Source organism: Pseudophryne corroboree, chromosome 5, assembly GCF_028390025.1.
Source record: "Pseudophryne corroboree isolate aPseCor3 chromosome 5, aPseCor3.hap2, whole genome shotgun sequence".
Taxonomy (NCBI): domain Eukaryota; kingdom Metazoa; phylum Chordata; class Amphibia; order Anura; family Myobatrachidae; genus Pseudophryne; species Pseudophryne corroboree.
Genome location: NC_086448.1, coordinates 98,383,417 through 98,400,047, shown reverse-complemented (window position 1 = coordinate 98,400,047; position 16,631 = coordinate 98,383,417). Strand labels below are relative to the sequence as shown.

The following is a 16,631-nucleotide window of genomic DNA, read 5'->3' as shown; positions in this document are numbered from 1 at the left end:
TGTTAGCTAATGGACAAAACCATGTGCACTGCAGGGGAGGCAGATATAACACGTGCAGAGAGAGTTAGAGTTGGGTGAGTTATATTGTTTCTGTGCAGGGTAAATACTGGCTGCTTTATTTTTACACTGCAATTTAGATTTCAGTTTGAACACACCCCACCCAAATCTAACTCTCTCTGCACATGTTATATCTGCCCCCCCTGCACTGCACATGGTTTTGCCCATTAGCTAATATATTTGCTGCTGCAATCAGATCTGAATTAGGCCCTTTGTTACTGCATGTTTGCAGACAAAAAAGAAACAAAATTATACTATTGTACTCTAGCCTGGGACTCCAAAATAAGTACTTTCAAACCTGTGCACCCACCCCCCAGCTACCCTTCTTACAGAGCAGCCTTTACATCCTCCAAAGGACACAAAATAGAATCACACCGGCCGAAACTATAAATACGCCCCCACTCCAATGCCAGAGACAGGTAAAAATAAGATTTTAAACCTACCGGTAAATCTTTTTCTCCTAGTCCGTAGAGGATGCTGGGGACTCCGTAAGGACCATGGGGTATAGGCGGGCTCCGCAGGAGACATGGGCACTATAAAGAACTTTAGATGGGTGTGCACTGGCTCCTCCCTCTATGCCCCTCCTCCAGACCTCAGTTAGAGAAACTGTGCCCAGTGGAGACGGACAGTACGAGGAAAGGATTTTTGTTAATCTAAGGGCAAGATTCATACCAGCCCACACCATCCACACCGTATAACATGGAATATACACAACCAGTTAACAGTCTGAACAAAACAGTATCAGCCCACGACTGATCTCAACTGTAACATAACCCTTATGTAAGCAATAACTATATACAAGCCTTGCAGAAATAGGTCCGCACTGTGACGGGCGCCCAGCATCCTCTACGGACTAGGAGAAAAAGATTTACCGGTAGGTTTAAAATCTTATTTTCTCTTACGTCCTAGAGGATGCTGAGGACTCCGTAATGACCATGGGGATTATACCAAAGCTCCAGACCGGGCGGGAGAGTGCGGATGACTCTGCAGCACCGATTGAGCAAACATGAGGTCCTCCTCAGCCAAGGTATCAAACTTGTAGAATTTAGCAAAAGTGTTTGAACCCGACCAAGTCGCCGCTCGGCAAAGCTGTAATGCCGAGACGCCTCGGGCAGCCGCCCAAGAAGAGCCCACTTTCCTAGTGGAATGGGCCTTTACCGAATTTTGTAACGGCAATCCAGCCGTATAATGAGCCTGCTTAATCGTGTTACAGATCCAGCGAGCAATAGTTTGCTTAGAAGTAGTGATGAGCGGGTTCGGTTTCCGAGAAACCGAACTTCACCCTTTTTACATGGGTCCGAGCCATACTCGGATTCTCCCGTATGGCTCGGTTAACCCGAGCGTGCCCGAACGTCATCATCCCGCTGTCGGATTCACGCGAGATTCGGATTCTATATAAGCAGCCGCGCGTCGCCGCCATTTTCACTCGTGCATTGGAGATGATAGGGAGAGGACGTGGCTGGCGTCCTCTCCGTTTATATAGTAGAAGACAGTTTCATTTTGATTGGTTGTTTATTGCTAATTGTGGGGAGGATTGGGGAGCAGCTGTTAGGAGTACAGTGCAGAGTTTTGCTGATAATAAGTGACCACAAGTTTATCCGTTCTCTGCCTGAAAAAAACGCTCCATACCATATCTGTGCTCAGTGTGCTGCATGATATATCTGTGCTGAGTGCTCACACTGCTTAATTGTGGGGACTGGGGAGCAGCTATAGCAGGAGTACAGTGCAGAGTATTGCTGACAGTGACCACCAGTATACGTTGTCTGCCTGAAAAACACTCCATATCTGTGCTCACAGTGTGCTGTTTTATTGTGGGGACTGGGGACCACCAGTATAATTAATATTATATAGGAGTACAGTGCAGAGTGCACTGCTGTACCTACCTCTGTGTCGTCACTCGTCATCCATTAAGTATACGATCCATCTACATTGTATACCTGTGGTGCATTTTAGACTAGTTTAGCAGTTTGCTGACAGTGTCCACCGGTATACTATATATAGCAGTACGGTAGGCCACTGCTGTACCTACCTCTGTGTCGTCACTCGTCATCCATTAAGTATACTATCCATCTACATTGTATACCTGTGGTGCATTTTAGACTAGTTTAGCAGTTTGCTGACAGTGTCCACCAGTATACTATATATAGCAGTACGGTAGGCCACTGCTGTACCTACCTCTGTGTCGTCACTAGTCATCCATTAAGTATACTATCCATCTATATTGTATACCTGTGGTGCATTTTAGACTAGTTTAGCAGTTTGCTGACAGTGTCCACCAGTATACTATATATAGCAGTACGGTAGGCCACTGCTGTACCTACCTCTGTGTCGTCACTCGTCATCCATTAAGTATACTATCCATCTACATTGTATACCTGTGGTGCATTTTAGACTAGTTTAGCAGTTTGCTGACAGTGTCCACCAGTATACTATATATAGCAGTACGGTAGGCCACTGCTGTACCTACCTCTGTGTCGTCACTCGTCATCCATTAAGTATACTATCCATCTACATTGTATACCTGTGGTGCATTTTAGACTAGTTTAGCAGTTAGCCCACAGTGTCCACCAGTATACTATATATAGCAGTACGGTAGGCCATTGCTGTACCTACCTCTGTGTCGTCACTCGTCATCCATTAAGTATACTATCCATCTACATTGTATACCTGTGGTGCATTTTAGTTGTGCGCAGTATATATAGTAGTAGGACATTGCTATTGATACTGGCATATAATTCCACACATTAAAATATGGAGAACAAAAATGTGGAGGTTAAAAAAATAGGGAAAGATCAAGATCCACTTCCACCTCGTGCTGAAGCTGCTGCCACTACTCATGGCCGAGACGATGAAATGCCATCAACGTCGTCTGCCAAGGCCGATGCCCAATGTCATAGTAGAGAGCATGTAAAATCCAAAACACAAAAGTTCAGTAAAATGACCCAAAAATCAAAATTAAAAGCGTCTGAGGAGAAGCGTAAACTTGCCAATATGCCATTTACGACACGGAGTGGCAAGGAACGGCTGAGGCCCTGGCCTATGTTCATGGCTAGTGGTTCAGCTTCAAATGAGGATGGAAGCACTCATCCTCTCGCTAGATAAAAGAAAAGACTTAAGCTGGCAAAAGCACAGCAAAGAACTGTGCGTTCTTCGAAATCACAAATCCCCAAGGAGAGTCCAATTGTGTCGGTTGCGATGCCTGACCTTCCCAACACTGGACGGGAAGAGCTTGCGCCTTCCACCATTTGCACGCTCCCTGCAAGTGCTGGAAGGAGCACCCGCAGTCCAGTTCCTGATAGTCAAATTGAAGAGGTCACTGTTGAAGTACACCAGGATGAGGATATGGGTGTTGCTGGCGCTGGGGAGGAAATTGACAAGGAGGATTCTGATGGTGAGGTGGTTTGTTTAAGTCAGGCACCCGGGGAGACACCTGTTGTCCGTGGGAGGAATATGGCCATTGACATGCCTGGTCAAAATACAAAAAAAAAAAATCAGCTCTTCGGTGTGGAATTATTTCAACAGAAATGCGGACAACAGGTGTCAAGCCATGTGTTGCCTTTGTCAAGCTGTAATAAGTAGGGGTAAGGACGTTAACCACCTCGGAACATCCTCCCTTATACGTCACCTGCAGTGCATTCATCATAAGTCAGTGACAAGTTCAAAAACTTTGGGTGACAGCGGAAGCAGTCCACTGACCACTAAATCCCTTCCTCTTGTAACCAAGCTCCTGCAAACCACACCACCAACTCCCTCAGTGTCAATTTCCTCCTTACCCAGGAAAGCCAATAATCCTGAAGGCCATGTCACTGGCAAGTCTGACGAGTCCTCTCCTGCCTGGGATTCCTCCGATGCATCCTTGAGTGTAACGCCTACTGCTGCTGGCGCTGCTGTTGTTGCTGCTGGGAGTCGATCGGCATCCCAGAGGGGAAGTCGGAAGACCACTTGTACTACTTCCAGTAAGCAATTGACTGTACAACAGTCCTTTGCGAGGAAGATAAAATATCACAGCAGTCATCCTGCTGCAAAGCGGATAACTCAGGCCTTGGCAGCCTGGGCGGTGAGAAACGTGGTTCCGGTATCCATCGTTAATTCAGAGCCAACTATAGACTTGATTGAGGTACTGTGTCCCCGGTACCAAATACCATCTAGGTTCCATTTCACTAGGCAGGCGATACCGAAAATGTACACAGACCTCAGAAAAAGACTCACCAGTGTCCTAAAAAATGCAGTTGTACCCAATGTCCACTTAACCACGTACATGTGGACAAGTGGAGCAGGGCAGACTCAGGACTATATGACTGTGACAGCCCACTGGGTAGATGTATTGCCTCCCGCTGCAAGAACAGCAGCGGCGGCACCAGTAGCAGCATCTCGCAAACGCCAACTCGTTCCTAGGCAGGCTACGCTTTGTATCACCGCTTTCCAGAATAGGCACACAGCTGAAAACCTCTTACGGCAACTGAGGAAGATCATCGCAGAATGGCTTACCCCAATTGTACTCTCCTGGGGATTTGTGACATCGGACAACGCCAGCAATATTGTGCGTGCATTACATCTGGGCAAATTCCAGCACGTCCCATGTTTTGCACATACATTGAATTTGGTGGTGCAGAATTATTTAAAAAACGACAGGGGCGTGCAAGAGATGCTGTCGGTGGCCCGAAGAATTGCGGCCCACTTTCGGTATTCAGGCACCGCGTACAGAAGACTGGAGCACCACCAAACATACCTGAACCTGCCCTGCCATCATCTGAAGCAAGAGGTGGTAACGAGGTGGAATTCAACCCTCTATATGCTTCAGAGGATGGAGGAGCAGCAAAAAGCCATTCAAGCCTATACATCTGCCCACGATATAGGCAAAGGAGGTGGAATGCACCTGACTCAAGCGCAGTGGAGAATGATTTCAACGTTGTGCAAGGTTCTGCAACCCTTTGAACTTGCCACACGTGAAGTCAGTTCAGACACTGCCAGCCTGAGTCAGGTCATTCCCCTTATCAGGCTTTTGCAGAAGAAGCTGGAGACATTGAAGGAGGAGCTAAAACAGAGCGATTCCGCTAGGCATGTGGGACTGGTGGATGGAGCCCTTAATTCGCTTAACCAGCATTCACGGGTGGTCAATCTGTTGAAATCAGAGCACTACATTTTGGCCACCGTGCTCGATCCTAGATTTAAAACCTACGTTGTATCTCTCTTTCCGGCAGACACAAGTCTGCAGAGGTTCAAAGACCTGCTGGTAAGAAAATTGTCAAGTCAAGCGGAACGTGACCCGTCAACATCTCCTCCTTCACATTCTCCCGCAACTGGGGGTGCGAGGAAAAGGCTAAGAATTCCGAGCCCACCCGCTGGCGGTGATGCAGGGCAGTCTGGAGCGAGTGCCGACATCTGGTCCGGACTGAAGGACCTGCCAACGATTACTGACATGTCGTCTACTGTCACTGCATATGATTCTCTCACCATTGAAAGAATGGTGGAGGATTATATGAGTGACCGCATCCAAGTAGGCACGTCAGACAGTCCGTACGTATACTGGCAGGAAAAAGAGGCAATTTGGAGGCCCTTGCAGAAACTGGCTTTATTCTACCTAAGTTGCCCTCCCTCCAGTGTGTACTCCGAAATAGTGTTTAGTGCAGCCGCTCACCTTGTCAGCAATCGGCGTACGAGGTTACTTCCAGAAAATGTGGAGAAGATGATGTTCATTAAAATTAATTATAATCAATTCCTCCGTGGAGACATTCACCAGCAGCAATTGCCTCCAGAAAGTACACGGGGACCTGAGATGGTGGATTCCAGTGAGGACGAATTAATAATCTGTGAGGAGGGGGATGCCGATGTACACAGTGAAAGGGGTGAGGAATCGGAGGATGATGATGAGGTGTACATCTTGCCTCTGTAGAGCCAGTTTGTGCAAGGAGAGATTGATTGCTTCTTTTTTGGTGGGGGCCCAAACCAACCAGTCATTTCAGTCACAGTCGTGTGGCAGACCCTGTCACTGAAATGATGGGTTCGTTAAAGTGTGCATGTCCTGTTTATACAACATAAGGGTGGGTAGGAGGGCCCAAGGACAATTCCATCTTGCACCTCTTTTTTCTTTCATTTTTCTTTGCATCATGTGCTGTTTGGGGAGTATTTTTTTGAAGGGCCATCCTGCCTGACACTGCAGTGCCACTCCTAGATGGGCCAGGTGTTTGTGTCGGCCACTTGTGTCGCTTAGCTTAGTCACACAGCGACCCTGGTGCGCCTCTTTTTTTCTTTGCATCATGTGCTGTTTGGGGACTATTTTTTTGAAGGGCCATCCTGTCTGACACTGCAGTGCCACTCCTAGATGGGCCAGGTGTTTGTGTCGGCCACTTGTGTCGCTTAGCTTAGTCACACAGCGACCTTGGTGCGCCTCTTTTTTTCTTTGCATCATGTGCTGTTTGGGGACTATTTTTTTGAAGTGCCATCCTGTCTGACACTGCAGTGCCACTCCTAGATGGGCCAGGTGTTTGTGTCGGCCACTTGGGTCGCTTAGCTTAGTCACACAGCTACCTCATTGCGCCTCTTTTTCTTTGCATCATGTGCTGTTTGGGGACAATTTTTTTGAAGGGCTATCCTGCCTGACACTGCAGTGCCACTCCTAGATGGGCCAGGTGTTTGTGTCGGCCACTTGTGTCGCTTAGCTTAGCCATCCAGCGACCTCGGTGCAAATTTTAGGACTAAAAATAATATTGTGAGGTGTGAGGTGCTCAGAATAGACTGAAAATTAGTGGAAATTATGGTTATTGAGGTTAATAATACTTTGGGATCAAAATGACCCCCAAATTCTATGATTTAAGCTGTTTTTTAGGGTTTTTTGAAAAAAAACACCCGAATCCAAAACACACCCGAATCCGACAAAAAATTTTCGGTGAGGTTTTGCCAAAACGCGTCCGAATACAAAACACGGCTGCGGAACCGAACCCAAAACCAAAACCCAAAAAATTTCCGGTGCACATCACTACTTAGAAGCAGAAGCGCCAACCTTGTTGGCTGCATACAGGACAAACAGTGCCTCTGTTTTCCTAACCCGAGTTGTTCTGGCTACATATATTTTTAAGGCCCTGACTACATCAAGGGACTTGGAATCCTCCAAGTCCTTCGCAGCCACAGGTACCACAATAGGTTGCTTCATATGAAACGATGAAACCACCTTAGGCAAAAATTGAGGACGAGTCCTTAATTCTGCTCTATCCACATGGAAAATCAGATAGAGGCTTTAGTGAGACAAAGCCGCCAATTCGGACACCCGCCTTGCAGATGCCAAGGCCAACAACATGACCACCTTCCAAGTGAGAAATTTCAATTCAACCGTTTGAAGAGGTTCAAACCAGTGAGATTTTAGGAACTGTAAAACCACGTTAAGGTCCAACGGTGCCACTTGAGGCACAAAAGGAGGCTGTATGTGCAGCACTCCCTTTACAAAAGTCTGGACTTCTGGGAGAGAAGCCAATTCCTTCTGAAAGAAAATTGATAGGGCCGAAATCTGTATCTTAATGGAGCCTAATTTTAGGCCCATATCCACTCCTGTCTGTAGAAAGTGGAGAAAACGGCCCAGATGGAAAACTTCCGTAGGAGCATTCTTGGATTCACACCAAGATACATACTTTCTCCAGATACAGTGATAATGTTTCGCAGTCACCTCCTTTCTAGCCTTCATCAGAGTAGGGATGACTTCTTCCGGAATGCCTTTCCCAGCTAGGATTCGGTGTTCAACCACCATGCCGTCAAACGTAACCGCGGTAAGTCTTGGAACACGCAGGGCCCCTGTTGCAACAGGTCCTCCCGAGAGGAAGAGGCCACGGATCTTCTGTGAGCATTTCCTGAAGATCGGAATACCAGGCCCTTCGAGGCCAATCTGGAACAATGAGTATTGTCTGCACTCTTTTTCGTCTTATGATTTTCAATATCTTTGAGATGAGTGGAAGAGGAGGGAACACATAGACAGACTGAAACACCCACAGTGTCACCAGGGCGTCCACAGCTACTGCCTGAGGGTCCCATGACCTGGCATAATACCTCCGAAGTTTCTTGTTGAGGAGTGACGCCATCATGTCTATTTCAGGAAGTCCCCACTGACTTGTTATCTCTGCAAAAACTTCTTGATGAAGTCCCCACTCTCCTGGATGGAGATCGTGTCTGCTGAGGAAGTCTGCTTCCCAGTTGTTCACTCCCGGAATGAAGACCGCTGCCAAAGTGCTTATGTGATTTTCCACCCATCGCAGAATCCTGGTGGCTTCCGCCATTGCCACTCTGCTCCTTGTTCCGCCTTGGCGGTTTACATGACCATATCCCCTGAAAGTTTCTTTCTTGTGTGACTGCTCCCCATCCTCGGAGGCTCGCGTCCGTGGTTACCAGAACCCAGTCTTGAATGCCGAACCTGCGACCCTCTAGAAGGTGAGCACTCTGCAGCCACCACAGGAGACACCCCCTGGCCCTGGGGGACAGGCTTATTTTCTGATGAATTTGAAGATGGGACCCGGACCACTTGTCCAGAAGGTCCCACTGAAACGTCCTCACATGAAACCTGCCGAAGGGGATGGCCTCGTAGGTCGCCATAATTTTTCCCAGTACTCGAGTGCATTGATGGACTGATACTCTTTTCGGTTTTAACAGGTCTCTGACCAAGTTCTGGAGTTCCTGGGCTTTTTCCATTGGGAGAAAAATCCTCTTTTGTTACGTGTCCAGAATCATGCCTAAGAAAGATAGCTGAGTTGTTGGAACCAACTGTGACTTTGGTAGATTCAGAATCCAGCCATGTTGCTGCAGCACTCTCAGGGAGAGCGCCACGCTTTTCAGCAACTGATCTCTTGATCTCGCCTTTATCAGGAGATCGTCCAAGTACGGGATAATTGTGACTCCCTGCCTGCGCAGGAGCACGATCATTTCCGCCATTACCTTGGTGAAAATCCTCGGGCCGTGGAAAGCCCAAACGGCAACGTCTGAAACTGGTAATGACAGTCCTGTACAGCGAATCTCAGGTACGCCTGATGAGGGGGATATATGGGGACATGAAGGTATGCGTCCTTTATGTCCAGTGACACAAAAAATCCCCCCCCCCCCTCCAGGCTGGAGATAACTGCCCGGAGTGATTCCATCTTGAATTTGAACTTTTTCAAGTACAGGTTTAGGGATTTTAAATTTAGAATGGGTCTGACCGAGCCATCCGGTTTCGGGACCACAAATAGGGTTGAATAGTACCCCTTCCCCTCTTGAACTAGGGGAACCTCGACAACCACTTGTTGTTGACACAGTTTTTGAATTGCAGCTAAAACTATCTCCCTCTCTGGGGGAGAAGCCGGTAGAGCCGATTTGAAAAACCGGCGAGGAGGCATGTCTTCGAATTCTAGCTTGTAGCCTTGGGATACAATTTCCATTGCCCAAGAATCCACGTCTGACTGAACCCAGACGTGGCTGAAGAGTCGAAGACGTGCCACCACCGGCGCAGACTCCCTCAGTGGAGCCCCAGCGTCATGCGGTGGATTTAGTAGAAGCCGGGGAGGACTTCTGCTCCTGGGAACTAGCCGTAGCAGGCTGCTTTTCCCCCCTTCCCTTGCCTCTGGCGAGGAAGGAAGAGCCCCGACCTCTTCTGGACGTATGCGACCGAAAGGACTGCATCTGATATTGCGGCGTTTTCTTTTGCTGTGGGGAAACAAGGTAAAAAAGTAGATTTGCCCGCGGTAGCTGTGGAAACCAGGTCCGCGAGACCTCCCCCAAATAAATCCTCACCTTTGTAAGGCAAAACTTCCATATGCTTCTTTGAGTCGGCATCACCCGTCCATTGGCGGGTCCACAGGGCTCGCCCTCTGTCTCCGTGATCAGCGGGGAGAGTCCGGGGAGCCAGCTTCTCTACAGTGTGCTGTGGAGAAAATGGTGCTGGTTAGTGCTGGAGGATCAAGCTCCGCCCCCTCAGCGGCGGGCTTCGGTCCCGCTCAAATTTGCTATACTGGCGGGGTATTGTATATTATACTGCCTCCGCAGCCTCTATATATATATTAGCCAGTCCCAAGAGGTTTATAATTGCTGCCCAGGGCGACTCCCCTGCGCCCTGCACCCTTCAGTGTCCGCTGTGTGTGTTGTGTGTGGGAGCAATGGCGCGCAGCGTTACCTCAGAGAAGATCTGAAGTCTTCAGCCGCCTTTGAAGTCTTCTTTCTTCTTATACTCACCCGGCTTCTATCTTCCGGCTCTGTGAGGAGGACGGCGGCGCGGCTCCGGGACGAACGGCGAGGGTGAGACCTGCGTTCCGACCCTCTGGAGCTAATGGTGTCCAGTAGCCTAAGAAGCAGAGCCTATCACTTAAGTAGGTCTGCTTCTCTCTCCTCAGTCCCACGATGCAGGGAGCCTGTTGCCAGCAGTGATCCCTGAAAATAAAAAACCTAACAAAATTATTTTTCAGAGAAACTCAGGAGAGCTCCCTGTAGTGCACCCAGTCTCCTCTGGGCACAGGATCTAACAAAGGTCTGGAGGAGGGGCATAGAGGGAGGAGCCAGTGCACACCCATCTAAAGTTCTTTATAGTGCCCATGTCTCCTGCGGAGCCCGTCTATACCCCATGGTTTTTACGGAGTCCCCAGCATCCTCTAGGACGTAAGAGAAATTGGGTTTTAGCATTCAGCCCCTCATCTCACTGCATCCAGTCTTGGTGATTACTATTATGGAGACACTGGATCGCCTCTTTGAGATGGGACCCAACCTCTTCTCTGTACACTTTGATTGATCCCAGTCATCATCATGAGTGCAAACCAGCACCAGCCCTAACCTTGGTGCACCAGATACATCGGAATACAGGTGTATATATGCTTCCAGCCAAGTCTACATCATCCGCAATTCCGTCCATGGAATGGGTATGTTATACAGTGACATAAACAGAAAAAATGAGAACTACCTCAACCACGCTCAGCTAAGTAAAGTCCACTTAGAGGTCTTTAAATGTTCGGAAATATGTCAGTCCGTAAAAAGAAAGGAGGTAGTCTTCCAATCTTTTTCCTTTAATTCATTGGGTGGAGGAATTCATTCTGGGTTGGTCCGAAGTCCCTCAAAAGATAGAAGCACAATATCGTGTAGTACGTCCTGAATTTAGAGCGATTGGTGGTTCTAGATTTTGTGGTTAATCACGGTAGTTCGTACCGTACTCACGTCTAAAAGGAAAGAGTTTCCACTCATAAAGGTTTCTTTATGGGTCCAAACTTCTCCCAACCAGATGGAAGCAGGCTCCTCTTCTTTCAATTCCTCCCAAGGTGGTACCCCAATGTGAGAAAAAATAGGGAGAGGAACGGCCCAATTAATAAATCACCGTGGAGTCGATTTTAACAACCCCACTGGTAGCCGGAAGAACAAATCAGCATACCGTACTCACACTCAAAGTGTATTCAATAAACCCATAAAGGTATCTTTAACCGTAAATCCTGTCCAAATAGATAAATAATGGAACAAATGGGCAAGCGTACCCCACTTACAGTCTTCAAAGATGATGCCAAGCCCGTAGCGGTTTCTTTCTCCACTCCCTTCCTAGGAAGTGAAGCTTCACTGTCGAGGACTTCCAATCTATCATTCCCACAAGGCAGCAGGAGCAGAGAGCAGCCATTGCTGTGTCTGGCAGCAGTACACTGAATGAGCAGGAAGTCGGCACCAACCCCCACAGATACATCGGAAGATAAGTCTCCGTATTGACTGCGTAGGCTGAAAAGCCGTGCCGGACGACGTCCCCTCGCCAGGCTGCTGCTAACTTCTGCGTTCCGATTGGAAGTCCTCGACAGTGGAGCTTCACTTCCTAGGAAGGAAGTGGAGAAAGAAACCGCTACGGGCTTGGCATCATCTTTGAAGTCTGTAAGTGGGGTACGCTTGCCCATTTGTTCCATTATTTATCTATTTGGACAGGATTTACGGTTAAAGATACCTTTATGGGTTTATTGAACACACTTTGAGTGTGAGTACGGTATGCTGATTTATTCTTCCGGCTACCAGTAGGGTTGTTAAAATCGACTCCACGGTGATTTATTAATTGGGCCGTTCCTCTCCCTATTTTTTCTCACATTGGGGTACCACCTTGGGAGGAATTGAAAGAAGAGGAGCCTGCTTCCATCTGGTTGGGAGAAGTTTGGACCCATAAAGAAACCTTTATGAGTGGAAACTCTTTCCTTTTAGACGTGAGTACGGTAGGAACTAGCGTGATTAACCACAAAATCTAGAACCACCAATCGCTCTAAATTCAGGACGTACTACAAGATATTGTGCTTCTATCTTTTGAGGGACTTCGGACCAACCCAGAGGGAATTAATCCACCCAATGAATTAAAGGAAAAAGATTGAAAGACGACCTCCTTTCTTTTTACGGACTGACATATTTCCGAACATTTAAAGACATCTAAGTGGACTTTACTTAGCTGAGCGCGGTTGAGGTAGTTCTCATTTTTTCTGTTTATGTCTATGTTTAATGGTGTTGGGTGACACCAGGGTTCTACGCAACTGCAGCCGCAGAGAGCGCAGTGGTTGATTATTTCTGTATTCCTTATGTTATACAGTGACACTCTGTCTGTTGGAATCCCGGCAGCGAGTCCCCTCGCAGACTCGCCACAGGATATATTCCCACATGGTTGGTGGCGTGGACCCAGCAACCGAGTGGGAATACCAGTCAGCGGTCGGAATTCTGACTGTCGGTATTTCACCGGCTGTCAGGATTCCGGCATCGGTCTCCTGAACGCTGGGATCCTGACAGCCGGTATTTTAACTGCATCCCCTGTCCACACGCCCCTGCTGAACAATGCATGGTTACAGCCCCTTCAGACGCAGGTGGAGACACAACACCTCTGAATTCTGCTGTACACTTTGTGTTGGTGGTGCGCAGCGCACAAATGCACAATTAGCGCTCAGCAAGCGGGCAGACATTCAACTATGCATCAGCCTCTGTGTGCAAGGGAGCGAAATAACGGGTACACGGGAGCTAGGCCCGTCATCCAAAGAGGTGGGAGATCACAGACCCACTGGACTTAATCTGGGTGACAGGGTGCACCCCAGTGATTGTGATTCGTCCAGTCCTGCGCATCTCTACTATAAATATAACCAACCTGAAAGATTCAACGACACTCAATATCAAGAACTCAAGTCAAGTTGAACTTTACCCACAGTAAGAAAGTGGAGCGTCCGCAGTCCAGTTGAAGTCAACAACCCAGAATGGGATTAAAGGCGCATTTGAACCCAAGTAATTATTTAATTCAGAAGGGACCTTTGGTGATTAGTACATCTGTCACTATACAAATATTTCTCACTGGGAAAAGGGAATTGGCACCCTCTAGTGGCTGAAGTGTGTCACTTATGGTGGATGAAAATATTTTAATATACTAAATGTACTTTTAAGTCTCAATTTTTCATGTGCTGTACCATTTGAGGAAATCTCTTTTACAAGGAAGATCACCAAATCAGGAATGACACGGAACCAGACTTGCTGCATTGCCAGCCTGCATGACCGAAGCGAGTGCAAATAATTTTAACTGTATTTCATTGTTACTTGAAGCAGGATGTCAGTGTAGCACCTGGGACGTGGGTTGAAAGCTTACTTTCTTAAAAATAAAAATATGAACTATTACCTCATACTTTAACTCTGCTAGGTATATACAGATTTGCAAAAGTGCAGACAAATACTGACAACAGCTGTCTAAATGTTTTGAGACCGGGAAAAGCAGCTGCATGTAGCATCTGAAAGGGCTCTGACTAGAACATGGGTCTTCAACCTGTGGCCCACCAGCTGTTGTGGAACTACACATCCCAGCGTGCCCTGCTACAGTTTTGCTATTAACGCATCTTACAACTAAGGCAAGGCATGCTGGGATGTATAGTTACGCAGCAGCTGGAGGGCTGCAGGTTGAAGACTCATGGACTAGACAGAGAGGGAGATATTTTATTAGGTGGTACTGCAGTTATAAAAGACCACTCAACAATAGAATTCTACATCACAGAACGCAAACCCTGAGCCCTCTTGTTATGTTCTGCAGTCAAGAGCGACCGTAGACGCAGAGACAGAGGGGAGGAGAGCACTGGCGCTGTACTACCTCGCTAATGGTGCTTTTGTACCGGAAACCCCGAAGCATGAACCACCAGACACAGCCGAAATATTTTGTCATCTTTATCAAACACTAAACATATAACCAATACAGAGGCTGGAGACGAACAAGATCTGACCCCAAATGATGCTGCAATACTTACTTGTCAGCTTGTTATGGCTCAGAATGAGCTGGGTGATGTGGGACAGGGTAACTAGAAAGAGAATAAAAGGAGTGTTTAGGTCAGGTGTGTCAGACAGACAATCACTACCAAACGGTCATCAATATTAATATACTTAGGTTTAGAAGTGGTCCAACATGAAGCACTTTCTACAACCCCCCTGCAACACAGATGACCAGTAATACCCCTTTTCCACTGCCACAATAACCTGGGTTAGTGTTGGGTTAACCCGGGTTGTGGCTCAGTATAAAAGGGTCCTTAAATAATAACCCAGCAATCTGAACCTGGTAGCTACCTGTCAGACCTGGGTAAGGGCTGTATCACACGCGCCGTTTCTCCCGGAGGGCCAATGTCCACAAACTTCGTCCGGCTTTTTGCCATCCGGCAGAGTCTTTCACACACACAACGGCTTTGAGCTGTGTGTGATGCTGTGCGCATGTGCAGCATTAGACACGGCTTGAAAAAAAAACGTTGTGTGTGAAAACTCCGCTTCACACACACGGTCCACTGGCTGCAAAGACGGCACGGCACGGCAGCCGAACCTTCCAGTCAATATTTCCGGCTGCAACCCGGCAGCCGGGCCGGGGCCGTGCAGTGTGAAAGGCCCCTACCCCTCACACTGTTAATTACAATGCCGGCACGGGAAAAAGCCGTCCGGCTTTTTCCCGGCCAGCAAAAGCAGTCTTGTGTGTTTGAGCCCTAAGGGCTGAAACACACTACCCGGCTTTTGCCGGACGGGAAAAAGCCGGACAGCTTTTTCCCGTGCCGGCATTGTAGTTAACAGTGTGAGGGGTAGGGTCCCTTCACACTGCACGGCCCCGGCCCGGCTGCCGGGTTGCAGCCGGGTCTCACCACTGGAAGGTCCGGCGGCCGGGCGGCCGCCGGGCCGTCTTTGGAGCCAGTAAACCGTGTGTGTGAAGGGGAGCTTTCACACACAACGGTTTTTTCTGAAGCCGTGTCTGATGCTGCGCATGCGCACAGCATCACACACGGCTCAAAGCCGTCCTGTGTGACAGACACTGCCGGTTTCTCCCGGATGGCAAAAAGCCGGACAAAGTTTGTCCGGCTTTTTGCCATCCGGGAAAAACCGGAGTGTGTGTTACAGCCCTAAGGGTGCAGTGTAAACATCGTGACCTGGGTTATCCAAACCAGATTATACTATAAACCACTGATTGATTGTGTATGCATAGGACCGCCTCAAGGGAGTGTCTCTGAGTAACATGCACAGCAGACACAGGTTCAGCAAGTCTGGGTTGAAGGTGCAGTGTAAACGGGGTCTCACCCGGGTTGAAACCTTGTCCAAAACCTGGGTCGGGCATGAGTTTTTGGTGGACAAGTGGTATAAGATACAAAAGCGTCTCCAGTCTACACAGTCCCTGCCTGATGCTCCCTACAATGATTTTCCCCATCTTCCCCCTTACTCCCTGCAATGATCTTCCTGCTGCCTCACACACTCCCTGCAATGATTTTCCTCCTGCCTCATCCTGCTATCTGCAATGATCTTCCTCCTGCCTCATCCTGCTATCTGCAATGATCTTCCTCCTGCCTCACCCAGCTCCCTGCAATGATCTTCCTTCTGCCTCATCCTGCTATCTGCAATGATCTTCCTCCTGCTTCAGCTCGCTCCCTGCAATGATCTTCCTCCTGCCTCACCCCGCTCCCTGCAATGATCTTCCTCCTGCCTCACCCCGCTCCCTGCAATGATCTTCCTTCTGCCTCATCCTGCTATCTGCAATGATCTTCCTCCTGCCTCATCCTGCTCCCTGCAATGATCTTCCTCCTGCCTCACCCCGCTCCCTGCAATGATCTTCCTCCTGCTTCACCCCGCTCCCTGCAATGATCTTCCTCCTGCCTCATCCTGCTCCCTGCAATGATCTTCCTCCTGCCTCACCCCGCTCCCTGCAATGATCTTCCTCCTGCCTCACCCCGCTCCCTGCAATGATCTTCCTCCTGCCTCATCCTGCTATCTGCAATGATCTTCCTCCTGCTTCACCCCGCTCCCTGCAATGATCTTCCTCATGCCTCACCCCGCTCCCTGCAATGATCTTCCTCCTGCCTCACCCCGCTCCCTGCAATGATCTTCCTCCTGCTTCACCCCGCTCCCTGCAATGATCTTCTTCCTGCTTCACCCCGCTCCCTGCAATGATCTTCCTCCTGCCTCATCCTGCTCCCTGCAATGATCTTCCTCCTGCCTCACCCCGCTCCCTGCAATGATCTTCCTCCTGCCTCACCCCGCTCCCTGCAATGATCTTCCTCCTGCCTCACCCCGCTCCCTGCAATGATCTTCCTCCTGCCTCATCCTGCTATCTGCAATGATCTTCCTCCTGCCTCACCCCGCTCCCT

At 48.6% G+C, this 16,631-nt stretch overlaps 1 protein-coding gene across 5 annotated transcripts in view; it reads right to left on the bottom strand.

Annotated features, from left to right (window-relative positions):
- RSU1 (Ras suppressor protein 1) overlaps positions 1–16,631 on the bottom strand; it is a 340,085-nt gene that overhangs the window by 303,995 nt on the left and 19,459 nt on the right. For all 5 annotated transcript variants that reach the window (XM_063921494.1, XM_063921492.1, XM_063921496.1 and 2 more), the window contains exon 3: positions 14,271–14,321. In XM_063921494.1, coding sequence (XP_063777564.1) covers positions 14,271–14,321 — 51 coding nt within the window. The remainder of the gene's footprint in view (positions 1–14,270; positions 14,322–16,631) is intronic.